We start from the raw sequence: 26912 nt of genomic DNA, 5'->3' as shown, positions 1-26912 counted from the left end.
TCTCTCTCTCTCTCTCTCTCTCTCTCTCTCTCTCTCTCTCTTCCCATCCCCAGCCCCCGGCTCTGCGTCTGCTGCTGCTGGGCGTGCGGGGCTCGGGTAAGACCAGTCAGGGCCGTTGGCTGGCTCAGCAGCTGGGCCTCTTCCACGTGCAGTTCCGTGAGTGCCTGCAGGAGCTGCTGATCGCCAAGACCAAGAGGCGCGTGTGCCGCACCGACGAGGTGGAGCCCCAGGATGAGCCCCCCGAGGAGCTGGAGAGCCTACGCAGACAGGTGAGAGAGAGAGAGCGAGAGAGAGAGGGGGAGAGAGAGAGAGAGAGAGGGGGAGAGAGAGAGAGAGAGCGCTGTGCACCCTCCACAGACAGGTGGAACTCTGAATGAAATGATGAAGGTCTAGTACCGAAACGTCGTTTATGAAAGAAAGAACAGCGAAATGGCCAGTGTGCGGGAGTTTCTTTAAGTTGTTTGCTGAGTGACCCGTGGGCCATCTACGACGCACCTGCCAGCTGAGGTGTGCGAAAAAAGTCGAAGTTTATACCAAAGTACAGTAAAAAAAAAAAAGAAATATATATACCAGTCTTAATTATATATTATATTATATATATATATATATATATATATATATATATATATATATATATATATATATATATATATATATATATATATATTATAAAGTGCACATGAAACACAGATAACAATAAGTGCAGATGCCAAGAAGGGTTGGTGTTTTTTTTTAAGTACCTTAGCACAGGGTTAAGCAGAGTAGACACAAACACACTAGCCTCGCGAGCCATCCTACGTACTTCCGCCAAAGGATTGGCTCCGCTACTGTAGTCTGGCCGTGCTTCTCTGTGGATTGCCTGGAGCAGTAGAATTTTGATCGCAACGCCCCCCCCCCAGAAAACAGCCAATAATCGAATACGCCCCCCACGTGGGGGCGAAAGGGGGAGGACGCTCGTGACAATGACGTACACATCTGCGGCAGAGCCATTGGTCTGCACTATGTTGTTGTTGTGTAACTGCCAGCGATTGGGTGAGAGGTGTCCAATAATTTCAAACCATAACTGAGTGCAACCTTCCTGCTTCCTACAGAGCAAACAAATGCCATACCTTAAATACGAAATGAAATGGTAGTATTATGGGATGGTCAGGACCAGGCTACAAACACACACCCAAACTCCTTATAGTCTACCCTGGGTCCGGGCCAGCTCAGTGCAGGTAGGAATTAGTGCAGTAAATTGGCATGAAGGAGAGGAGTCTTTGCTTGCTTCTTGAAGGATGAGAGAGATGACCCTGGAAGTTTGTTCCACCACTGAGGAGGAGTGAGCAGGGTGCATGGCTTGTTTTGGACCATCTGCAGTGGTTTTATTCCACAAGCGGGTAGACCTGCCAGGGGGGAATTGCAATATAGCCTGACCATAGCCTGAACCAGTAGTTGCCCTGTGTTGTTGGGGGTCAACTGTAGGTGGTGTTCCTTCATCCATGTTGACAGGTTGGTGAGGCAGGCTGATATGTGCGCTAAACCCATGAAGTCATCTGACTGGAACGACAGATACAGTACATCTGGGTGTCATCGGCACAGCAGTTTTTCAGCGCATATTTTCATTTTCAGAGTTGAAATTATGCTGGCCATCTGCAGAATTTTGATTCTTTATTCGAGTATTTGGACTCTCCACAGTGTTGTATTCTATTTGGATTTATGATTGGATTTGGATTTGGATTTGGAATGATTCAACACTACTTTTTTTGCTGTGCATGTTACAGGTGGAGTATCTGGACAAGGAGTCAGTGGATAAAGAGGGGGATGAAGAGGAGGGGGAGGCGGAGGACAAGGGGGAGGCCACTGACAAGGGGCACAATGATGCCGCTGGCTCGGAGAGCGAAAAAGAGGTGAGGTGTGTGTGTGTGTGTGTGTGTGTGTGTGTGTGTGTGTGTGTGTGTGTGTGTGTGTGTGTGTGCGTGTGCGTGCGTGCGTGCGCGCGCGCACGGCTGTTGTGTGTGCGTGCGCGCACGGGTGTGTTTGTGTGTGTGTGTGTGTGTGTGTGTGTGTGCGTGCGAGTGCGTGTGTGTGTGTGAAGCATGTGAAGCCAGGGCTGTGCTTTGCCGAGGGCACTGTATGTGGGTACTGTTTGTGTAGTAGGTTTCTGAGTGAGTGATAATAAAAAGAGATGTGTATGTGGACTCAGGTGGCCAATTTAGTATGTGTGTGTGTGTGTGTGTGTGTGTGCGCACGTGCCTGCACATTGACATAAATGCACATCAGATTATGCTAATTAACGTTGATATCCACATATGTGCATACATGTCTTTGCAGGTATGTCTGTGTGTGGGGGGGTGGGTGGATGCGTACGTGTGCTCTTACCTGCACATGTGTGTGTATGTGCGCGCACGCGCGCGTGTGTGTGTGTGTGTGTGTGTGTGTGCTTGTGTGTGTGTGTCTGTGCGTGAGTGCATGCGTGTGTGTATGCATGTGTGTGCGCGTGTGTGTGAGTGCGTGCGTGCGTGCCTGCGTGCGTGCCTGCGTGCGTGTGTGTGTGTGTGTGTGTGTGTGTGTGTGTGTGTGTGTGTGTGTGTGTGTGTGTGTGTGTGTGTGTGTGTGTGTGTGTGTGTAGGAGCCAGAGCTGACAGATGAGGAGGAGGCCATCAAGGCGTACCTGCAGGATGGAACACCGCTGCCTCGGGAGGTCCTGGACACCGTGCTCACACAGTGGTGGACAAAGGAGCCCTACAGGTCACACACACACACACACACACACACACACACACACACACACACACACACACACACACACACACACACACACACACACAAACACACACACACACACACACACACACACACACACACACACACACACACACACACACACACGCGCGCGCACACACACACACACACACACACACACATTCATGCACATGCATTCACTACAAACCCACATGTATTTCGCACATCCACAGCACAGTATAGCCTGGCAACGCCATCCTGCGTACTTCCACCCAAAGATTTTGGCTGGTTTAAAACCTGGTTTAATGTTTATCTTGACTTGTTCTTTGACTATCATATATTTCTTGAGTTTGATGGAAGCACCTTATTTTTTGTTGATGGAATAAACATATTAATAACAAAAAATATGAAAATATGAAGAACCCCTCATGGTGTCATTGGACTGACTCAGAAGGGAGACATTACACTGTTGCTAATCAGCCCTTCTCCCCACCCCCAGGTCCACAGGGTTTGTGCTGGAGAACTTCCCCCAGACCGCGGAGGAGCTTCACTACCTGGCGGAGCAGCACCTGTTCCCGGACGCGGCCATCATCATGTCCCTGGACGTGGCGGAGGTGGTGCCGCGCTTCCTGCCCACGCTGATGGAGCGCTGGCGGGAGAAGCGCAACCGCAAGAGGGAGCTGAGACGCGAGATCAAGGAGCTCAACATCGCTCTCAGGGTCAGGGTCACATGATCTTGTGGTTCCCAAATTATTTTTGCCGCCGGGACCCCCGGTTTAAGGTTCTTCTAATAAGCGTTTATAGTCACTAGTAAGCAGGTAGTAATACCCTTAATGTTAACATGTTATGTAATGTTAACATCTGATGAGTAACTTAACTTGAGAAAAGCATGGGAATCGGTACACATTGCAGCCATCTTGAAAATTTAGTTTTTTTTCGCGACGCCTCCATATCTAGTGTTAGTGAGCATATCAGGATGGATATGTGTACTGATTTAAATAATACGACTAAAACCACTATAAACCACTAACACATAATAAGCAGCTTATAAGATGTTAACAAAGTTAATAAGCATGTTATTGGGCAATTGTAAGGGTATTACTACTTGCTATAGTGACTATAAACGCTTATTAGAAGAACCTTATTATAAAGCGTTACCGGACCCCCTTTTGGACCCCAAAAATATTTTCATGACCACCCCACCTTTCATATTCCAAACACAAAAATTGAATTCACTGGCTATGTCAATACGTTTATGAACCATACAAGTGCATTCTGTTACTAGACAATTCATGGAGTGGTTATATTACGGTATATTCAAGCAAACCAGTCAGTAAAGCAACATTTCTTCCACTTTAATTTTGCCATGAACAGCGAATGACACAAGGGAAGTGCCAAAATTGTAGCGAAATTGTGCCCTGACCTAAACGATGCCTACACTTAGCCTGTCACATGGCGTTGCGAAGCACGAGTTAACATGCTAAGTCGTGATGCACAAACGCAATAGACGGTTCAACTCGGCGTGTTATCTTAACACTGTAGTTACTACAGTGTAGTATGATGCCATGTTGGTTTGAATGTCTGCCTGTTTCTCTGTCCATCGGTCTGTTTTGGTTTATTTTTAACCATATCTAGGCCCACAACATTGCCAGAAGGAAAGCTGAACTCATAGCCGAACAGACCGCTAAAAGGGTAAGAAAATACCATTTTCTTTGACACGTGCAACAGAGAAGTTTTTATCTTTACCTATCTGATCTTATCTTACCCTATTGCATCACATTGCATTACACTTAGCTGACACTATCCAAAGCTACTTTAAGTTATTTACAGGGCATTAGTTACAGTCCCTGGAGCTTTATTGGGTTAGGTGCAGTGTGCAACGTCGGATGGTGAGATTCAAACCTGAGATTCTCTACTATAAAGCCCATCTCCTTAAAGGTGCACTGTATAATATTTTTAGTTAGATTATTTCCGGAATTCATGCTGCCCATTCAGAAATGTTACATTTTCCATCATACTTTACCACCTCCATCATATTTTAAGTGTTCATTAAGAATGGAAAAATTGCACATTTCATACTTGAAAATGGAAATCTTCTCCATGGTCTGCCATTTTGAATTTCCAGAATTAGACATTTTTAGCTGCAAATCTTACTATAATTTGGCCATACTAGTACATATTAGTTTATTATTCAATAAATATTCATGAAAAGATTAAATTTGGCAATAGGCAGCAGCACAGTTTCAATGAGCAGCATAGTTGCAATCTACTCTGGCCACCATTCTACACAGTGCACCTTTAACCATTAGTCCATGGCTGTCCCAATTATAAGATACATATATAGAAAAAAATAAAGTCTGCTGCATCAAGCTCCCGTTTCTCTTATTTTATATGTAACGCTTCGGGTGGCATGCCCTTCATCAGACATTGTTTGTTTTGCTTGTCCAGCACCTATTTTGAGATGGATGTGCATGTTTTTTTCTTTGTTCCACTTATAAGATGCCCCACACCTTTTCTTATCTTGTCTTTGCAAACACTCCACACAACCATGGATCCACTTTTGCAAATACTTGACACTTGACACTTTGACATAATGAAAATCTGAGGTGTCAAAAGTAAAATTGGAAGTAGAAGAGTAACGTTGTAACTGACTACATCCAAGTAACTGGTCTACAGTAACTGTTGGCTGGAGGAAATTTGAGGCTATTTTTTAGGATTTTAGGTTTTTCCAGTAACCTCTATCTACCTCGGTAGGTACAGTGGAATAACTGGTGAAACAGCTATGTAATAGCATGTACCACTTACACCAGTGTTTCCCAACCAGGGGTACGTGTACCACTAGGGGTACGCGAGCACACTGTAGGGGGTACTTGAAAAGATGTTATTATTATAACCAATGTATGGAGCAGTCACATCAGGACAGAGAAAGCGATATAAAACATGGATTAGGGGGTACTCATGGCACAACTAAGAGGTTTAGGGGGTACGCGAGACAAAAAAGGTTGGGAAACACTGACTTACACCATGAATTTGCTTCTACTTTTACTTTTCACACCTCTGATAATACAATAAAAACTGAGTACAAATCTCCAAAAACACACCAATCTCCCTTGTTGTACCCCACCCCCTGTTGTACTTACACCATTACTGTAACTTTTACTTTTGACACCTGTGATTTAAAAAAAAAAAAAAAAAGGTCCAAATCTCATAACACATACCAACCAATCTCCCTTGTAAACCCACTCCCGCCCCTGACAGAATGAGAGGAGGTGGGGTCCGGGCGAGGAGGGGGAATCGGACGGGGAGGAGGAGCACGAGGAGGAGTGGGAGCTGGAGGTGAGCACCCAGCTGCTGGAGGAGTTCCCCCCCGACGAGGAGGGGGAGGAGGGGGAGGACGAGGAGGCAGAGAGCGTGGCCGAGGAGCGCCTGGTGGGCGAGATCTCCACACGCTTCGACAACGACGACAACGTCCTCACCACCATGGGGGTATGTAGTGCACATGTAGTGACGCGACATAACACAGCGTCCTCACATTATGCCTTACAGTTCTTTAGCTACAGGTCAGTGGTTACAATCCCTGGAACATTGTGGGGTTAGGAGCCTTGCTTAAGGGCACTTCACCCATGGAGGAAGGGAGGGGTTGGTAGGGATGGGGATTGAGTCTGCAACCCTCTGATCTACAGTCCAACTCCCTAACCATTACGGGTGTGTGTGTGTGTGTTGTGTGCTGTGCAGAGATGTGTAAAGTAGAAGTATAAGTACTGTTACAGATCTAATTACACGACTAGTAGTTACCTCAGCCAATAGAAGGAGGTTATGTTTTCGGTCGCGATGGTTTGTTTGTCTATTTGTCTGTCTGTCAGCAGGATAACTCAAAAAGTTATGAACAGATGAAATTGTTGGAGTTGTTCGAAATGATAAAGGAACAAGTGATTCAATTTTGGTTTCATGATACGGATCCAGTTTTTTTTTATTATTATTGTAAGTTATATTATAGGCATAGGTTTCCATAGGTCCCATTGCCTTGGCGGAGGTTTGCACTCTCTGAGTGCTTCGAGTGTGGTATTATGTGCTTTCAACTATATAATGTCATACTACCAGGGTTGTAAGTACACCCATAAGAGTTCTTCTACTTCTACTTCATCCATTATCTGGTGCTATGTACATGTATGTTTCAGGACCAGCTGGCTGACAGGCTGGTGCCGCGTATAGTGATGGCGGCGGGCGCGAATGAACGCATCGTTCGTTACCGGCTGCTGCAGAGGGTCCGGCCCCTGCTGGAGAACCGGGAGGCCCTGTTCCTGCGTGCCCAGCCCGTCAGCTCCACCCTGGCCCTCAAGCTCATCCACAACTCCTACCGCTTCAGCAGCGCCTTCGGACGCTGGGACCCCGTGTTGGTAAGCACACACCGTAATGATGTCACACAGTATGAGGTGTCACCACCACTGGGGTGCTTACATTAGTAATGTCACATAGTAGTGATGTCACCATGGGGGTTTGTACATTAGTGATTATTATTATGATTATCACACTACACTTAGATGACGCTTTTATCTAAAGTGAATTACAGTTATTTTACAGGGTATTGGTTACAGACCCTGGAGCAATGTGGTGTTAGGTGCCTTGCTTAAGGACACCTCAGCCACAGATGGAGGTGTAGGTAGAGGTAAAGCTACATTCACACGTTACTCGCTTCTCGCTCACTCGCCTACTAGCTACTCGCTCATGGAACGTTCCCTAAACGTTCCCGCAGGTTTCAATGCCAAGGCAAAAGCTAGAAGTACCCAACTATCCAATCCAATTATCCAAACTCTGCATTCCAATTGGTTACTCGCTTACTCGCCTCGCTCAGAGTTCAAACATTTTCATCTTGGAATCCGCCCACATCACATCACTTGTACTCTCCTCGCCTCCTCGTCTCCCTTGAACACATAGATATTCCCATTGACTTCACTCACTGAGCAAGTAACTAGTAGCGGTGTAAACGTAGGGTGTGTGTGTGTGTGTCTGTGTGTGTCTGTGTGTGTGTGTGTGTGTGTGTGTGTGTGTGTGTGTGTGTGTGTGTGTGTGTGTGTGTGTGTGTGTGTGTGTGTGTGTGTGTGTGTGTGTGTGTGTGTGTGTGTCTGTGTGTGTCTGTGTGTGTATGTGTGTGTGTGTGTATGTGTTTGTGATCTCTTGTGTGTTTAACGTGTGCATGTACTGTATGCCCACCTCTAGATTTCCGAAGGCGATCTGATCCAGCCCGTGCAGGGTCCGTCCAACCCCTCCTACCCGCTGATACTCGGCCAGTTCATCTATTTCTTCAGCTCCAAGGTCACGCGCGGGGCCTTCCTCAGCAACCCCCTCAAGTACCTCCGCCAGCACGTGCCCCAGTACTCCGTGCCTATCAGGATGGCTATCGTCGGGCCACCCAAGTCGGGCAAGACCACACGTGAGCAGGCAGCCAGTCAAACTTACAATGGGCGCAAGTCAAACTTGCTACTACAAACCACTTTCCTGTTGCTTGTAGCCTAGACCACTGATGACTGAAATGTTCTTCAATATCTCACAAAAGCACTATTCAAACGGAAATTTCTCATTTGCAATTGGGATGTTGAATGGGGAAAAAGGAACCCAAAAGTTGCTCTGCCTAGGGCTGACAGAGGGGAAACCCTTTTCTCCTCAGATCTGTTAGGACCCCAAGACAAGAGGCCACAAGCCAAAGAAAAGGATAGGAGGAACCAGTTTGACTTGCACCCAATGTCTTTGTCTCCAGCAAGCGTTTACGTGCTGGATTGAACTTGAACTTGAACTCTCTCTAGAATGCATTCAAAGTAAAGTAAAGACATGTAGCAGATTTGGCAGCACATTAACATGGATGTCCCTCTTTACCCCCACCATACCCTGCACCCCACCTCAACCCCCCCATGTCTCTGTTGCAGTGGCCAACAAGTTTGTGAGCCAGTTCGGCATGATGAGTCTGTCCCTGGGCCTGGTGATCCGGAGGGTGCTGAGCCATCAGCCCCACGGGGAGCTGGCCACGCAGATGCTCCAGCACCTCCACCAGGGCCACAGCGTGCCCGACCAGCTGGCCATACAGTGCCTGGAGGTGGTGCTCATGGACCTGGCCTCCAGCACGCGCGGGTACGCTAAAAAACATATCATGAGTAAAATAAAAAGCGTACTCTAAATATGTATATTTTATATTATATTGATATTATATTATATAGTTGTATGCTTTATATATACAATTTGATGGAGATGGTCCTACACCTGGCCAGCAGAATGAGCGGTTAAGCTACAGATCATGATGATGATGATTAGAAAAAAAAAAAAATACAAACAAATAAAATTATGTATATAATATTAGATAGTATATTATTATAGATTTATATAGATGATGATGATTATGATTTTTCAACTCTCTCTGGCTGATCAGCCATCTCTACATGACAAGGAATATTGGCATAATAGTTCATGTGTGTGCATAAGTGTGTGCGTTTACACGTGTGTGTGCGCTGGTGTGTGTTTGCGCTGCGCGTGTGTTTTCAGGTACGTGCTGGATGGCTTCCCCCTGTCTAAGCAGCAGGCTGATCTGATGGAGGAGCGCGGCATCATCCCCATGGTGGTGGTGGAGATGGAGCTGGACACCGTGGAGGTCATCAGGAGGGGCCTGGTGGACAAGCTCAAGTCTAGCAGGTCAGAGCAGCAAAGACTCTTTAAGTCTCTCTACTTTCTCTGGCAACGGCAGACATTTGAAGACCTCCCATCAAACATTAGCAACAGAGATATTCTATAGAGATATGCCAACATAATAGGTTTCTATGGGCACCTAACGCGACCAGGTTCCGGTCTGCCTAAAGGGGCGTGTCATAATGCTCCTACAATGAATAGAACAGTCCTTAGGTCTGCCTAGGTCTGCCTGAGGGGGGCCATAATAGGACCAGGAAACAATGGGCCAATGGAACCTCTCTCTCTCTACTCTCTCTGTTAGCAATATGGGCCCAAACGGAATATGGGCCCGGAATCTAACCCGGGTCGTCAGTGTAGAAGGTGAGTGCTACCTTCTACACGGACCACCCCACGTTCGATTCCGGCCCTTGTCCTTTGCCGATCCTTCCCCATCTCTCTCCCCACTCACTTCCTGTCTATACTATCTCACTGTCCTGTCACAAGTAGTACATACAGAATAATAATGAAAAGGCAAAAAACATTAGCACATTAGCAATATGCTAAACCAAGATAAAGTGTAGCATGCATCACCAGTGCAACGAAATGGGATCTGATGGACAACCTAGTCATGGGCAGCTTGGATTCAGATGGTACCATGCAGTGCAAAATATTCCACATGACCTAGTTTTACATGTTCAAATCAAAGACTTTCAATATGGTACACCACCCTCCACACATCACAAATGCAACAAAGCGGGATCAGCTGTGGTCTCCTACATGGACGTGACTTCCCCATTGTCCTCCTAGTTTCCTAAAGGGCATGGCTGCATACCATACCAACTGTCTCCTCATTATCCCTCGCATCTGACCCCATCTCCAACCCAGTGATAGGCATGTAATATTCCAAATTACCTGATTTTTATCTGTTCAATTCCCCTATTTGGTCAGGGAAATAAAAACAAGCCATTTGGAACATGACTGTTAAGACTTCCGTTCCATTTGTGTCACTATTTCTTTTTCCATCTCTGCCTTTCCTCTCATTTCTTTTGTGCAGTAGGTATCTTCTACTGTATGAGTAAAGACAGTACAATCCAGTAGGGGAAAAAAGCCACTTTAAAAGGTTTATATAAGTCACTTTCTAATACATTTGCATAAATCATTCGACTGCTCACTAAATAAATTAAGAAATGCATTAGTAGCATGATTCGTAATAAAATGCAGAATGGCTTCTCGGGTGAAATGAAATGGGAACTTTATTCATGTCAGGCTTAAGCAGATCCTTTTTAGATGCGTCCCACGCATCTCTATAAGAGGCTTTGGTGTCCGTCCGTCCGTCCGTCCGTCCCTCCGTCCGTCCGTCCGTCCGCCCTCCCGTGATGTGTTTCCCTCCCGTGATGCGTTTCTGAATTGTGATTCCCTCCTGTGATTCCCTCTTGTGTCCACAAGGTGGCAGTCGCTCAGTTTTGGCCTGGAGCTCATGCGTGCAAACCAACCGTGCTCTTTGCCAGTGAGAAAAACATGGCGGCACTTCCTGTTGATTTTCACATGAAAGTTTTGCTTAATTTAAAGTCCCTAAGCGACTATAAATGTTGTGGCTTCCATATATTGATGTAAAAGTGCCCCACGAAGTAATGAAGCACAACAAAGTTACTCCACATTACCATTTGACCACTCGTTTTTCTATGCTAACAGGGTAGCTAATGTAGCATTGTAAATGATCCAGGGAGAAAGGGGGAAATGTTGTGATTTCAGTCCGCCTGAGGCAGCGATTTTCGTGGGGAAGATGACCTGCATCTCGGTGGCATTGAACCACGCCCCCGTGCCTTATTTGGCTCGCTCAGCACGTGCGTCCTCAGTCCAATCGCAATGCTTTATTTTCCCCAGACGTTTAATCGCATTTAAGTGAAAGTGCCATGTATACACATCGCAAAATAACTCTTAATCCGATCTATTTAAATCGCATTTATTAAATCGGACTTAAAAACATCATGTACACGTAGCCAATGTCTCATTGATTAGTTTATGGAACTTACGGTTTGTCTGTTACGGTCCACGAAGACAATATCCACGTGAAAACGCAAACGCCTGCAAACCACTGTTTTGACAGAAAGACAGTTCATCTGTCGCCTACTCTGTTTTCTTCCCAAAGCGGCATTTAAAAGTATTCCATGAAATCCAACATCAACGTCACTTCAAATAGGTGACAGCATCATGCACACACATGAAATAACACTTCAGTGAGGGGGGGACATCACTGCTCTCATATTGTGAAAAGAGAATTTCACATTTTAGTTTATTTAATGTAGGCCTATGCAAAATTGCAAATAGCCTATTCATTGAAATCTGTCCAGAAAGGGTTGTAATGTTTGCCTGTTGTTTATGTTTGTAATTAAAAAAAAAAAAAAAAAAAAAAAGGGGATTTAAAAAAAAAAAATAGCCTAACAAAAATAGAGATTTTATGTTAAAAAAAATGTGATATGGGATGGACCGATGGCCCCCCTAAGCTAAATTCGCCTTAGGTCCCCACATTGCTAAATGTAGTGCAAGGGATTATTTTGAAAAGACAGTAACATGTAATCAGCAATGCATTACAGTTTTTCAGTAAATTGCCCAACACTGTTGAAATCCTATGGTACTTTTTCAAATCCAGGCTTATACAGTACATGGTAGGCTTATTGATAAATTGCCTTGACAGGTTATGAGGAGGCCAAGGGGGCGTTTGGGCAAAAAAGGTTCAGAACGGGCATAGACGGACGCATCTGTTGTCCGCCTGTCGGACTTGTTTATTACCAACAGAGGTGTGTGCAGGGATCCAGGCGTTCCTTTTTAGATAGAGAACAAAGTGCTCTGTCCACTCTGTCTTCACTCAGCGTGTTCTTTTTACTCTTTGCCCCATTTTCTTTTTTATTCCAATGTTCACACCCCCCACCCCCCCTCTTTTCTCTCTCTCACTGATGCCCTGTCTTCCGGCAATGCTCCTCCCCCTCCCTCTGTCCTTTTTGTACCTCTCCACTCTGACTTTCATTCTTCCCCCTCTCCCCCTTCCTCCTCTCCTCCTCCTGTCTGACTGTGTTTATGTTCGCTCTCTCTATAGCTCTCTCTCTCTCTCTCTCTCTCTCTCTCTCTCTCTCTCTCTCTCTCTCTCTGTCCTTCTTTTCCTTTCCTTTTGATGGAGGTGGGGCGTCCACAAGTGAAGCGTGAGTCCACAAGTGCAAGTCAAGGATGGGAGTTTGCATAACAGAGTGTACTCTCTCTCTCTCATTTTCTATTTCTATTTCTATTTCTATTTCTATGTCTTTCAAATTCAAATTCAAAAGTGCTTTATTGGCATGACAAAAGAAACTTTGTATTGCCAAAGCATGGTACATAACATATATAAGACAACAATAATAGGAACAGTAAGACATAATAAAATTATACCATTTGTGTGTGTGTGTGTGTGTGTGTGTGTGTGTGTGTGTGTGTGTGTGTGTGTGTGTGTGTGTGTGTGTGTGTGTGTGTGTGTGTGTGTGTGTGTGTGTGTGTGTGCGCGCATATAGAGTGTGTGTGTGTGTGTGTGCACGCGTCTCTCAGTTTGTTTGTGTGTGTTTGTGTGTGTTTCCGTGTGCATGCTTGGGTGCACGCGTATGTCCATCCACAGTCTTTGAGTGTGTTTCAGTGAATATTCGAGCACATAAGCATAAGGTATTTAAAGAATACATATAATATACAGTATATTATAATATAATATACAGTATCACTCATTGTCCCTCTGCTGGTGGCATGTGAAAATGTATTGGGCTGACAAGAAACAACTCAGTTCTTGTTCACCCATGATAAATGGGAGTTTGTTCTGGGTTGGGAGGGAAGTGAAATTTGAGTGTTTCTGCTCAAATTTTTGGAAGAAGATTTCACGGATATTTTTAAATTTGTTGCATTCGGTTAGGAAGTGAAGCTCGGTTTCAACAATATTGTCAGTGCATTGTCTGCAAAAACGTTCTTCTCTGGGAAGCCAGTCTTTTTTATGTCGGCCGGTTTCAATGGCCAGGCGGTGTTCACTGAGTCTGTATTTCGTCAATATTTTTCTCAAGATAGGGTCTTTGATTTGAGTTAGATAGTTTGCAAGTGCATACTCTCTGTTTAGGGACAGATAGCATTGCATCTTGCTTTGTGTTTTGGTTTTCAATTGCCAATATTGATAATAGTTATTTTTCAAGTATAAGAAAATTTGGTTTAGTGGAGTATGTTGTGTAATTTGTGTAATCTTTCTCTCTCTCTCTCTCTCTCTCTCTCTCTCTCTCTCTCTCTCTCTCTCCACATCTGCCTCTGTCTCCCTCCCTGCCGCCAGGTCCTACCCTGATCACGACAGCCCGTCCATCCTGTCGGTGCGCAGTGCCTGTTTCCGCCAGGAGGTGGGGCCGCTGCGGCAGCACTACCAGGAGCAGCGCCGCAACTGGCTGCCCGTGGACGGCCTGCGCAGCAAGTGGTGGGTGTGGAGCCACGTGCTGGAGCACACCCGCCTCTGCAGTGCCAACGTCCACAGCTACATGGAGCGCACACGCCAAGGTAACGCTGTGTAATGTAGCACCCCTCTCCATACACACTTGCACACACGCACACATTTACACACCTACACTCACATCCAAGAAAGCCGACAGAGGAGGGGACAAGCGGGCAAGTTGTCCTGGGCTCAGGGAGAGGAAGAGCCCAAATACAGAGGAGGAGCCCAGTACCTACCTAGCGCTGAACTATCATCCTGGAGTAGTTCTTTTCAACAGGGGCACTACAGCCCCCCCCCTGGGGCCGTTATGGAGCCCTAGGGGGCGTTGTGAAAGAAACAGCTGAGAGGAGGCAGTGCTTAGTTGGGGGGCATTAGTCTGTTTAATTTTTTAATACTAAGGGAGGCATTGCCAGGCTTATGATAAGGTCAAGGGGTCATTGGCAGACTTTCAAGAGGGTGTTTGTTCAAAAAAGGTTGGGAACCACTATCCTAGAGTTTTTCGCTCAGTGGCCGTACCTGTGACTTCCATGCTGAACTTGAACTGTGACTGGTAGGCTGTGAGTTTGAGCCCTCAGTGGTAGACTGCACAAGATGACCTCAGTTATTCACACAAATACTCATACAAAGTCATCTGACCAACACAGTCCCATGACCGAGAACATATTTAAAGGTAACACACACAGCTGACGTACCACAGAGCATCACATGCACATAACACACACAGTTGCTTAAACAGTCTCTCTCACATACACATAGACAGAGACACACACACTCACGCGCAGATTCACACAGAGCAATTGTTTGCTCTTGCATCACCCCCATCTGCCGTCATCTGAATGACTCCCTTGTCCCCCTTGGCGTCCCTTGTCCTCCAGGCCAGGCGGCCAGCATCGGGCAGCTGTGCGTCACCCCGGAGGAGCTTCAGGCTCGGCTGGGCGAGTTCGGCCTGTACTGCCCCGTCAGCCTGGCCGAACAGCACCACCTGGTGGACTGCTCGCAGGACAGCTCCCAGCTGCTAGTGGCAGAGTACCGTGGACACTACTACAAGATGGCCACGCAGGAGGGCCTGCAGGTGAGAGCACTACACTGGGGACAACTGAGGTGGACAGGCAAAAACAGGTGATGAAGCACTGGTTTGTTAGCCTGGTATTACCAATCCCTCATTATTCATGTCATTCACGTGACATGCTGGGTCGGTTTAAAGGGGTATGCCACTATTTTGGGGCTTAATACAGTTAAAATTGTTGGCTGGGGTTTATAAAGGTGGTAAAGTGTCTTATTTTTCATGTTAAGCGTTGTCTTGCTTTAAGATAAGTTAAAAGAGGGAATATGTCGCTAAGCTAGTGAAAGTCATGAAAAATAAGACACTTTACCACCTTTATAAACCCTGGCCAACGATTTTAACTGTATTAAGCCCCAAAAGAGTGGCACAAGTTGGCCCGGGGCCCCTAGGCTACAGGTTGCGATAGGCCTGTATCATGACAAAATCACATAAACTGTGTCATAAATCCAAGTTATAAATTAAGTCAACTATAGAGAGGAGTATTAAAAAGAGATACTTGTTCTTCATTACTGCATCTGCAATTCAGCAAAATTGTTTCCCCCGGTTTGACCAATCAGGGGGCCCCTGCTTGGTTTGGGGCCCATAGGCTGCAACCACATCTAGCCTGTGCGTTAATCTGGCCCTGGCTACTGGATTGAAAAGCTTCTAAATCCAGGGTGCCCATCGCAGAGTGTAGCCATACTGTCTGTGCAAAGTGCAATTGATAGGGAGGGATGGGGAGAGGTTTTCTCCCCTTCTGAATTTGATATCTACCCCCTTAACTTTTAAAATAAATAATCAACTATTGCCGATATAGTGGAACTAGTATTTATTGATACAATACTTATGGTCAATTTGACATTCTGAATAAAAATATGTGTTCACTTAGTTGTCTCATCTCCTCCTGGCTCACCTTGGAAGAGAATCGAGAGAAATGTCTTGTATATATGTTGGCCAAAGACGGTGCTCTCTGTTTAATAAAGGAAGGATTGCCCCTCATGGCCATTTTTCTACACAGAAATTCCTGGAGACTCCTGAGCGCTTTGTGATCCCAGGATGCCCGTACTCGCTGCCCCCTGCCCACCTGCTGCCCCGCAAGCTGAGCGCAGCACAGGTCAAGAGCCGCTTCCCCCAACAGGTGGAGCTCAAGGGTTTCTGCCCCGTCACCTACGGAGACGGCCACCTGAGGTACCGCTACACCACCACCAGCAGCCAGGGAAGTCCATGGATGGTGGGGGGTGGGGTGGATCAACAGGGTCAGTTAAGCGGTTAGGGCGTCAGACTTTTGACTCCCGATCCGCCAGGTTGGTGGGGGGAGTAATTAACCAGAGCTCTCCCCCATCCTCCTCCATGAGAGAGGTACCCTGAGCATGGTACCGTCCCGCCGCTGGGGGCTGCCCCCTTGCTCTGGTTAGGCAATAAATGGCAGCAATAGCAGCAGTGCACTGCACACCTCTGAAGTCTGCATCTCTGCCCCAGGTATGAGGCCCTGGTGAGGGGGAACCCGGAGTTTGCAGTGGAGTACAGGGAGAAGATCTACATCTTTGAGAGTCGGGAGAAACAGGAGAAGTTCCTCAGGTGAGAACTAAATTACATTACCAATCTAGTTACTGTTTAGTCACAAGTGTCTAGTTTGTCTAGTAACAATACAAGTTACTGTGTGTACACCAAAAGCGACCCGAGTGACAGAAGTTATTATTTCTCTATAGAGGGTCGACGATTGTTCTAGTAATTCACCTTTCTCTCTTATCAGTGACTCATTCGTAATTTTATTCTTAACTTCCACTCTGCATGTTGTTTACTCCCATTCACCACCTCTCTCTCTCTCTCTCTCTCTCTCTCTCTCTCTCTCTCTCTCTCTCTCTCTCTCCTTCTCTCTCTCTCACCTCTTCTCTCCATATCCTGATTATCAGGGTACCTCAGTTGTACTGTGACCAGAAGCTCCCCCATAAGCTGCCTCCGTTGGGAGAGCCTGTCCAGCTCACCTCCCTCCCCATGCTGGGCTACCTGGAGCAGGTCAGATTCCCCCCTCACTTACACACACACACACACACACACACACACACACACACACACACACACACACACACACACACACACACACACACACACACACACACACACACGTCTGCAAATCCAAGACTCACACACACACACACACACACACATATTGTACACACACACACACACACACACACACACACACACACACACACACACACAGCCCTCATGACATATGGCTGTGTTCCCATTACCTCACAAACACACAGACGTATTATCTTTGCTGCCTTTGGAGGGTAATCTTTAATCCAAAGTACCGTTGGAGGTGCGTGTATGGTCCCCGATGATCCCAAGAGAAAAGTTCCTGCTACACTCTGTTTGGACCTTATTACCGTTTGGCACCTCACTACAGGTCTAATTTAAGCTACTTCATCATCTACAATTTAGAAAATAATACAGATGGGTACAGATGTAATGACAGCACTAGAAGTTCCTCAGGTGAAAACTAAATTACATTACCAATCTAGTTACTGTTTAGTCACAAGTGTCTAGTTTGTCTAGTGGTGTGATGTTACAAAGTTGGAACCATGTAATACCTGTTAGAGTACTCCTACTACAACTCTGAGTGTGCACTGCCAGCACCAAAGTCTGCTATGTATGGTCTGAATGGAGGTGCAACCCGACCAACTTTCATCGTGGCTGCTCTTTCAGTATCCTTGCGATTACGGACAACAACAACAAAAAACTATGAGGCAGTCATACAACGACAATCATGCAAGTATTGGTATTGCCGTACAGAGCTGCCCTGCTCTTGGCCATCATGCGAGCATGTACATGGCCATAGCCAGGAGTTTGAAATAAGGGAGGTCCACAGTATTATTATTTTTTAACGGTGCAGGATGGTGCCTAGAGTATCTATTGCAACTACTATGCTGCTCATTGAAACTGTGCTGTCTTCCGGCAATTTTGGTCTTTTCATGAATATGTGCTAAATAATAAACTAATGTTTACTAGTATGACCAAAATATAGTATGTTTTGCAGCTGAAAATATCTATTTCTGGACATTCAAAATGTCCGACAATGGAGAAGATCCCATTTTTCATGTATGAAAAGCGCAATTTTCCCAGTCATAATGAATACTTAGAATTTGATGGTGGTGGTAAGTATTCATGAAAAAGGCAACTTTTGTGAATGTGTAACATCAATTCTGGAAATAAACTACTAAACACATGCAAAAAATATGTATGCAAAAACTGAGATTAAAAAATATATATTATTTTCTCTTAAAATTAGGGAGGTCCGGACCTCCCTTATCTCATATGTGGCTACGGCCATGAGCATGTATTGTGTTTGTGTTTCCCCAGGGTGTTGCAAGGCCCCTCATCAAGGCAATGACAGCGGTGGGCTGCTTGAAACCCAAGTTTCCATTCTTAAGTGTGAAGAGATCTGCTTTGCTGTATATGGCCTACTACCTCAAAGGTAAAACATTGCCCTCCTCGTTTCCCTTTTGAAAGTATGCTACACAAGCAACCACACAGACACCTACCGAATACCTGCCACAGTGGATCACCCATCATCACGGAATAAAAAGTATAATGTTTGCCAATTAGCTGAGTTTGGCGTGGAACCAACATGCACAAACAAGAAGCAGATCATTTTCAGACAGAAAAAACTGTCAGATCAGACACTACATAATAACAGATAAAAATGTTCATCAATCCCCCATATGACCTAGCTTGAAAATGTCCTGTAGGGCCTAACGGATGCCACCTAGCAGAGTCCGGCGTAGAACATTAGTAAACCTCCCTCCCGAAGCCTCATACATTATCGGTAGCGCTGAGCTATCGGTCTGGACCTTTACCTTGTATCGTGCTGTGCCTCCGAACTGGAGCACTGACTGGTAGGTCGTGGGTTCGAGCCCTGAGTGGGGAACTAGCGCAGGATGACCTCAGTTACAAATGCACACACCACACGTGCCTATCCTATGTGTAAGACACTGAGGCCTTTGCAACAATAACAGCAACCTTTCAGCATGGGAGCGCAGGCGTGAAAACACCTGTATGAGGCTTTGGGGTTAGAGGCTTTGGGAGGGAGATTTACCATCATTCTAGCCTGGCTCTCGCGAGACCCTGAGTGCTTTGTGCATCTTCGTTACACTTCGTGAGTCTGCGCGAGAGTCAGGTTACCATCATTCTACCTCTGAACTCGTTAGTTCGCACCTGTCACATATACTTGTCAAAGTTCCATAAATTTTTTCCCCAAAAAAAGAAATACAAAAATAGATAAGTGTGAGGGTGGCGCAGAACATCCGTGGTGCAGTCTGTGTGTGTGTGGTTGTGTGTGTGTGCATGTGTGGGGGTTTTACTCCAATTTTTAACACAGTAATAGAANCCCGTCCACAAGTGAAGCGTGAGTCCACAAGTGCAAGTCAAGGATGGGAGTTTGCACAACAGAGTGTACTCTCTCTCTCTCATTTTCTATTTCTATTTCTATTTCTATGTCTCTCTCTCTCTCTCTCTCTCTCTCTCTCTCTCTCTCTCTCTCTCTCTCTCTCTCTCTCTCTCTCTCTCTCTCTCAGCATTCAATCCTCGTCTCTCAGACTACACCCGGAAGAAGTTCAAGCGCCAGTTGGCCCAGTTTGAGGAGAGCTGTGAGCTCATCACCTACCTAGGCTCCACCATGACCCTGAAGTACAGAGAGCCTGAGCAGCAGCCCATAGACTTTGAATATAAACTTCAAAGATTCTTGGCTTTGCAGACCGCCTCAGGACTCCCGCAGCAAGCTGGACTATAAAAAGTATTACAAGACTGTTACTGTGTTGGTGTGACCTATCACTGCGACTTTAATTCTCTCACAAGATAGAACTATGGCATCATCACTGAAGTGTCTAAAATATATTTTAATATTGGGCTAATTGGACTAATTACCAGTGTTTCTCCCCTTTTTTCTTATTAATATAATTTAAATAAAAGATATACCGGTAGCCTATCAGTGCTGCTATTTCAAGCTGGCTTCATTCTTTCCATACACAAACACGAGAGCAACAAAGAAAAAAACAGTGTTTTCTTTTATTTGTAATGAACTAGAATAATCCTGACAACTGATAGGTTCCATTAGGAATGAATTGTTTTTTTTATTATTATTATTGCAATAAAAGATGACTTTGTCCTGGGCCCGGCCAACGCTGTCAGCGGTCCTGAGGAGTGTAACTAGGTAAATGATATAAGTGACTTTTAATAAGAAGAGCTAATCCTTCAGGCAAAGGAGTAGGTTTCACTTGGAAAGTGGTGGGGGCATTACAATGGCAAATTTTCCAGATATGCTGTTTTTGCATTACATTTGTAATAAAGTGGTGGGGACAAGCTAGGTTCAGGGGCGAGCAGGGCATTTGGCCCTGGGCCCAGGGCCCTCCCATATTGGTGATGGGGGCCCTAATATGTTCTTGACAGGCTGTATGGGGGGCCCTATCAGTGTTTTGCCCTGGGGGACCCACTGTTCCGCTTCTGGCTAGGTTCATCTCAAAAGTGATATGGACATGTCCCCACTATCCACAACTAAAATTACACCCATGCCTTCAGGGATTGCTTACATTAGGAATGAATGAATGAATGAATGAATGAATGAATGAATGTGTGAATAAATGAATGAATGAACGAACGAATGTATGAATGAATGAATGAAGGAAAAACACAGTCAGCCAACGTCATTTCCGTTCGTAATGTTGGTCACTATGGATACTTCGCGTTTGTTTACAAGTCCACGCTCACGAGGAAAACCCAGGGGGCTTGCTGGAAGTCATTGCTGAAAACCATACAATTAATGGATAGAATCTAAATCAGACTTCTTGCCATGACTTCCACCAATGCAGTGGAAGTTGTTGGTCATTTGAAAGAGCATCATTTTCAGACTGCGAAGGGAATTGCAGAGGTAAATGTTTTTGTCCGTCACCAGCCTTTGTTTTACGCGAACTTTTGGGGTGAAAAATAAATCTAAAATTACTTTCTCTTACTGATTCAGGGATTAAAACAGAAGTTTCCATCATCGTTTGCAGACCCCATAGTTCGCCCTCTGGTAGAATGCGATTGGCACACATATCTAAGCAACAAAAGGAAGGTAATATCGGCTGTACTCGCGAGTTGCCATGCAGGGGCGCGCGTTCCGCGTTTTGCGCTCTGCTGCAGGGCGCAAAACTCGGAGGGCGCTGCTTGAATGAATCCATGAATGAATGAAGCCTAATTTACACTTTGATGGCCATGTGCGGTGGTTATGATTAAAATGGCTTCCCCAGCCGTATATAGGGATTGTATCTAATGTGGCTGTGTGCGCACAACAGGAGCTACGAGGAGAGGTATGGAATTTCAACGCCTCGGTGGTGGTTTACCTGAACGGCCGGTTAATTGGAGATGAAAAGCAGTTAGCTAGGTGGGCGCACGAGGAGTGGGGGTTCGCCCTTCACCGGCCTCACGCGCTCAACCTGGCTCTTGCCGAGGACTACTACAGAAACCACCTGCGTGACACTGGGGCAAGTAACCAACAATCACAAGGCATACAGATGTTATTTATTAATGGGAAAAAAATAGGCCAGATGTGTTCCTGTAGGTCTGTCTTGCGCATGATACCTGTCTACAAACCAGGGAATTATTGAAATAAAGTGTGACATGTGACCATCTCTCTTCACACAGCACATGTTTGCATACTTGGATGTAGAAGTCAGAGGAAAGCTCCATGGGCGGCTACTGTTTGAGGTGAGATATCAATAAAAGGTAGAGAGGAGAACAATTCTGAAATGTTTTCAAATATGATACTTCACAATAATTGTTTTGTGTGTGTGTTTCAGCTGTTCAGTGACATCTGTCCGAAAACGTGTGAAAACTTCCGAGCTCTGTGCACAGGAGAGAAGGGCATATCTGAAAGTGATGTCATGCTCTCTTATAAATGTTCCATATTTCATAGAGTCGTACCTAATGGATGGGTACAGGGAGGAGGTAAGACGTGCACGTACACACACACACACACACACACACACACACACACACACAAATATGCTTAATTGGTATTCTTTTGTTTCAGACATACGTATGTTTACGTTTTTTTTCTTTTCCTAACATGGTCCAACTGTGTTCCTTCCGTCTTCATCAGATGGTCACATAGATGTTGATGTGTGTCATGCTTTATAATCAGCTGATGTTATTGTCACACCTCCTGTTATCTATTGCTGTCTTGTTGTATGATTTGTGTGTTGTCGCAGTCCATTATGTCATATAACGTCAGCTCAGCTGATAACAAAGCACATCACACATCAACACCCATGTGGCTCTCTGATGAAGATGGGAGTTAACACCGTTGAACCATATCAGATAAAGGTTAAAAAAACGTACATTTCTGAAACAAAAGAAAACTAATGGCTTCATTCAAGAAAAATACATAATGAAGGAAATACATTAACAAAACAGCTTTGTTGTTATATGCCTACGCATTTTGTCTTACCACAATGTGCTTCATGTAATGGGTCATTTCACGTGAAATCAGACACTTTGGGACCCGACCGACCCGGATTTCAATCATACTTGGTGTGCCTTTTCAGTAGCAAGGTAGCACCACAGAACTGCATTGGTTTGAATCTGACACTAATATTAAGGGAGAAACAGACTAGGAAAGGTTCACATGTGAGGGTAGGACACTATACATTCAGCCTTGAATATATCAGTCAGTGTTAGTCACAAAAAGATGCCTGTGGTGTTGTTTGAAAGCTCTTTTCTGCCTCTACATATTACACAATCACCTTGGAATACAACTACTCTCAGAATATGAATTATGATAAATTGAAAAATTAAAAATTGAATATCTAAAAAACTCATATTTTAAAATGGCCAGTTCCTTGTCCAAACGTAGCCGGCAATGTCATGAGCAGCACCTAAAATGCTGGTGTTCGGTTTGTTATTCATTTCAGAGAGAATTTGACTCACAAATATGGCGTCATACAGGACCACTTACTAATTAATAAGGTAATACCATAGTAGCATCACATGACAAAAACAAAAAACAAAGCAAAAATGGTCAGTGTCCATGATCCCAGGTTTCAGAAACTAAGGCAGATGTCCATTTACACACACCAAATGATGATATGTGAATGTTTGAACATTCCTTCTCTGTGTACCTGTGGCATCTTCCCTTTACCGTACTTTAAAGAGATAATCAATGGCTACACTCTCATTTTGTACTCTAACCAGTGCATTTGAAGCAAACAGCTGTGTCTTTTGTAGATAATGTATAAGTACGTCCCGTTGCAGTTACAGGTTCCACTACCAGAAGCACATCCTGATGATCCATGACAAGTCTATCTGGTCTGAAGGGGAAAAGTGAAGGATGGAGATGGCCCATGAGGATGCAGGAAGTTCAGTTTCACCTCTCCAGTGCTCGGCATACATTCCTCAGCACATGCTAGCCACCAGTTGCCATCATATACAGCTACAACATACCCTTTGATGCTTGAAAATGTAACACATTCCTTTACTGAGCTCACTCTTTCAACTCTGCCTTCTCTGAATGCTGAAAATGGCCTAACTTCCACTGTGTCCATTGACAATGGGCAGAAGCTGTGTAGTTTTTGAGTACCTGGAATAGTTCTTGCAGATTCAAACCTTTTCAACAGGTTCTCAGCTTCATGATGGTACATCTCTGTTGTGGCAAACTGGCAATGAATGTTCTTGACATTATCCTTGACTGACTCCCTTGAACCAGGAACGTTTTTAGAAACTATAGTTTTGTAATTCAAGATGCTATTCAATCATTTCACTGGAACAACCAGTGCAGGCCACAATCCATCCATTTGTATGCTACTACCAAGATCAGTTGAAACTGGGAAAAAAAATCTGTTTTGTTGTTTTTTCAGACTGCAACATTCATGATACAATTGCTGTACATCTGTTTCAGAAGCTCCTAATTCAGTTCCTCAGTGACACTTCATCAATGACAGAACGTCCAAAGAAGATCCTATATTTTTTCTGATGGCTGTGCTGCACAATATAAGAACCTTAAAAACACAACAAATTTGTGACACCACGAGGCAGATTTTCACATAACTGCAGAGTGGCACTTTTTTGCCACATCACATGGCAAAGGTCCATGTGATGGCGTTGGAGGGACAGTTAAATGTCTTGCTGCACGAGCAAGTCTACAACGTCCTATTGACAATTAAAATTGTAACGCCATACCAACTGTTTGAATTTGTCAAGGATAATGTCAAGAACATCCATTGCCAGTTTGCCACAACAGAGATGTACCATCATGAAGCTGAGAACCTGTTGAAAAGGTTTGAATCTGCAAGAGAACTATTCCAGGTAGTCAAAAACTACACAGCTTCTACCCATTGTCAATGGACACAGTGGAAGTTAGGCCATTTTCAGCATTCAGAGAAGGCAGATTTGAAAGAGTGAGCTCAGTAAAGGAATGTGTTACATTTTCAAGCATCAAAGGGTATGTTGTAGCTGTATATGATGGCAACTGGTGGCTAGCATGTGCTGAGGAATGTATGCCGAGCACTGGAGAGGTGAAACTGAACTTCCTGCATCCTCATGGGCCATCTCCATCCTTCACTTTTCCCTTCAGACCAGATAGACTTGTCATGGATCATCAGGATGTGCTTCTGGTAGTGGAACCTGTAACTGCAACGGGACGTACTTATACATTATCTACAAAAGACACAGCTGTTGCTTCAAATGCACTGGTAGAGTACAAAATGAGAGTGTAGCCATTGATTATCTCTTTAAAGTACGGTAAAGGGAAGATGGCACAGGTACACAGAGAAGGAATGTTCAAACATTCACATATCATCATTTGGTGTGTATAAATGGACATCTGCCTTAGTTTCTGAAACCTGGGACCATGGACACTGACCATTTTTGCTTTGTTTTTGTTTTGTCATGTGATGCTACTATGGTATTACCTTATTATTAGTAAGTGGTCTGTATGACGCCATATTTGTGAGTCAAATTCTCTCTGAAATGAATAACAAACCGAACACCAGCATTTTAGGTGCTGCTCATGACATTGCCGGCTACGTTTGGACAAGGAACTGGCCATTTTAAAATATGAGTTTTTTAGATATTCAATTTTTAATTTTTCAATTTATCATAATTCATATTCTGAGAGTAGTTGTATTCCAAGGTGATTGTGTAATATGTAGAGGCAGAAAAGAGCTTTCAAACAACACCACAGGCATCTTTTTGTGACTAACACTGACTGATATATTCAAGGCTGAATGTATAGTGTCCTACCCTCACATGTGAACCTTTCCTAGTCTGTTTCTCCCTTAATATTAGTGTCAGATTCAAACCAATGCAGTTCTGTGGTGCTACCTTGCTACTGAAAAGGCACACCAAGTATGATTGAAATCCGGGTCGGTCGGGTCCCAAAGTGTCTGATTTCACGTGAAATGACCCTAATGTAATGTAATGGCACTTGTTGTTTATGTAAGTTTGTTGGATTTCCCCAGATCTCAATACTGCTGCAAAGGGGAACGGTGGCGAGTCCATTTATGGCCCAACATTTGAAGGTATCACAACACACACACACACACACACACACACACACACACACACACACACACACACACACACACACACACACACACACACACACACACACACACACACACACACACGTTGTGCCACAGGTGTTCTGCACCACACTCACACATATCTATTTTTGAACAAGAAGAAAAGAGGAATCGGGCTCTACTGGAGGTTATGGAGATGGCTGACTAAACTTCAGCTCAGTTAAAATCTTCCCCCTCTGACTCAGTTCAAATCTCCCCCGTGTGATGGTTATACACCTTAGTTCCAATTCAGTATGTAATCTCCCATCCTTGCCTTGTGCTTGTGGCCTTGTGCTTATGGCCTTGTGCTTCGCTGACATCCCGTCTCCGTGAGGAAAACAGTGAGTTTTCCTCACTGTCAATCTAGCGACTGGGGGACTACTCCCCATTCATCATCCCAAATGAGAAAATGCGACTTGAATTGTGCTCATGCAAGATATTGAATAAAACTGTCGTCGTCAATGACATCTTGTGTTGCATCTCGAGCCCACAAGCACAATACAAAGGTGAGGATGGGAGATTAGATATCGAAATGGGCCTCTTGCCTCCTCCACCTCTAATCAAACCACTCTACATACTCCCCCGCTTAGATGAGAGCTTCGCTGTGTCACACACCAAGAGGGGCATTCTGGGAATGGCCAACCAGGGTCCCCATAGCAACGGCTCTCAGTTTTACATCACTCTGCAGCCGGCACTGTGGATGGATCGGAAATATGTGGCCTTTGGGTGAGTATGCCACTATGATGGTGGCTTTGCTTTTGCCGTTTGCTATTTCCCTAAAGTACTGCTCTGTGGTTATGACATTATCTTAAAAATACTTTACAATGCTGTCATGACTTCAGTTCAGTCTCAGAGGATGCACTGTGGAGGGAGTCATTCTGTACACGTGTGTGTGTGTGTGTGTGTGTGTTTTCAGGCAACTAATTGAGGGCACAGAAGTGCTCCAACAACTGGAGAATGTGCCCACCCAGAACGAGAGACCCACACTGTACTGTAGAGTAGTGGGATGCGGAGAGCTCCAGCTGTGACTTCAGAAGTGTGTGCACCCACACTTTGTGCTCAGCCTCAAAATGCAGAACATCCTGAGCCATGTTTGTTTTTACAGTTTCGTGTGTGTGTGTGTGTGTGTGTGTGTGTGTGTGTGTGTGTGTGTGTGTGTGTGTGTGTGTGTGTGTGTGTGTGTGTGTGTGTGTGTGTGTGTGTGTGTAATATTTGAGGGATGTGGGGAAGGGCTGGCCTAGAGACTTCATTTTAAAAGGCCATTGCTTGGATTTGAAATCAGTCATAAGTAAATGTGGAAAAACATGCGAAAAACACAAATAAATTAATTTCACAATCTATACGTTTGTGTGGGTTTCGTTTTGTTGGTTTTTTGCTGCGTTTTTTTGTTTAACTCTGTATTGTATGAGTGTTGTTG

At 44.9% G+C, this 26912-nt stretch overlaps 2 protein-coding genes across 4 annotated transcripts in view; both read left to right on the top strand.

Annotated features, from left to right (window-relative positions):
• Positions 1-19905, top strand: part of ak9 (adenylate kinase 9) — a 37899-nt gene extending 17994 nt beyond the window's left edge. For all 3 annotated transcript variants that reach the window (XM_063223062.1, XM_063223063.1, XM_063223064.1), the window contains exons 23-39: positions 54-269; positions 1764-1889; positions 2612-2730; positions 3224-3443; positions 4360-4416; positions 5983-6210; positions 6903-7121; positions 7942-8155; positions 8646-8847; positions 9256-9402; positions 13703-13920; positions 14731-14927; positions 15916-16085; positions 16377-16475; positions 16811-16913; positions 18264-18378; positions 19478-19905. In XM_063223062.1, coding sequence (XP_063079132.1) covers positions 54-269; positions 1764-1889; positions 2612-2730; positions 3224-3443; positions 4360-4416; positions 5983-6210; positions 6903-7121; positions 7942-8155; positions 8646-8847; positions 9256-9402; positions 13703-13920; positions 14731-14927; positions 15916-16085; positions 16377-16475; positions 16811-16913; positions 18264-18378; positions 19478-19692 — 2865 coding nt within the window. In that variant the 3' untranslated portion in view covers positions 19693-19905. The remainder of the gene's footprint in view (positions 1-53; positions 270-1763; positions 1890-2611; positions 2731-3223; positions 3444-4359; positions 4417-5982; positions 6211-6902; positions 7122-7941; positions 8156-8645; positions 8848-9255; positions 9403-13702; positions 13921-14730; positions 14928-15915; positions 16086-16376; positions 16476-16810; positions 16914-18263; positions 18379-19477) is intronic.
• A 736-nt stretch (positions 19906-20641) lies between these two features.
• ppil6 (peptidylprolyl isomerase (cyclophilin)-like 6) lies at positions 20642-26835 on the top strand. Its single transcript, XM_063222361.1, has 8 exons — positions 20642-20826; positions 20917-21012; positions 21233-21421; positions 21582-21644; positions 21737-21884; positions 25394-25453; positions 26086-26221; positions 26412-26835. Exons 1-8 carry the CDS (start codon positions 20749-20751, stop codon positions 26521-26523), a joined length of 882 nt encoding a protein of 293 aa, XP_063078431.1. The 5' UTR covers positions 20642-20748; the 3' UTR covers positions 26524-26835.
• The last annotated feature ends 77 nt before the right edge of the window (positions 26836-26912 follow it).

The sequence above is a fragment of the Engraulis encrasicolus genome, chromosome 18 (genome assembly GCF_034702125.1).
Source record: "Engraulis encrasicolus isolate BLACKSEA-1 chromosome 18, IST_EnEncr_1.0, whole genome shotgun sequence".
NCBI classification, from domain to species: domain Eukaryota; kingdom Metazoa; phylum Chordata; class Actinopteri; order Clupeiformes; family Engraulidae; genus Engraulis; species Engraulis encrasicolus.
Note: the sequence above shows the minus strand (reverse complement) of the source record. Positions and strands in the feature narration are given on the sequence as shown.

Coding starts and splice junctions, on each gene's coding strand:
- ppil6 (XM_063222361.1), top strand. CDS start 20,749: ATGACTTCCACCAATGCAGTGGAAGTTGTTGGTCATTTGAAAGAGCAT. Junction 21,013..21,232: donor ATCTAAGCAACAAAAGGAAG/GTAATATCGGCT, acceptor TGCGCACAACAG/GAGCTACGAGGAGAGGTATG. Junction 21,645..21,736: donor ATGGGCGGCTACTGTTTGAG/GTGAGATATCAA, acceptor TGTGTGTTTCAG/CTGTTCAGTGACATCTGTCC.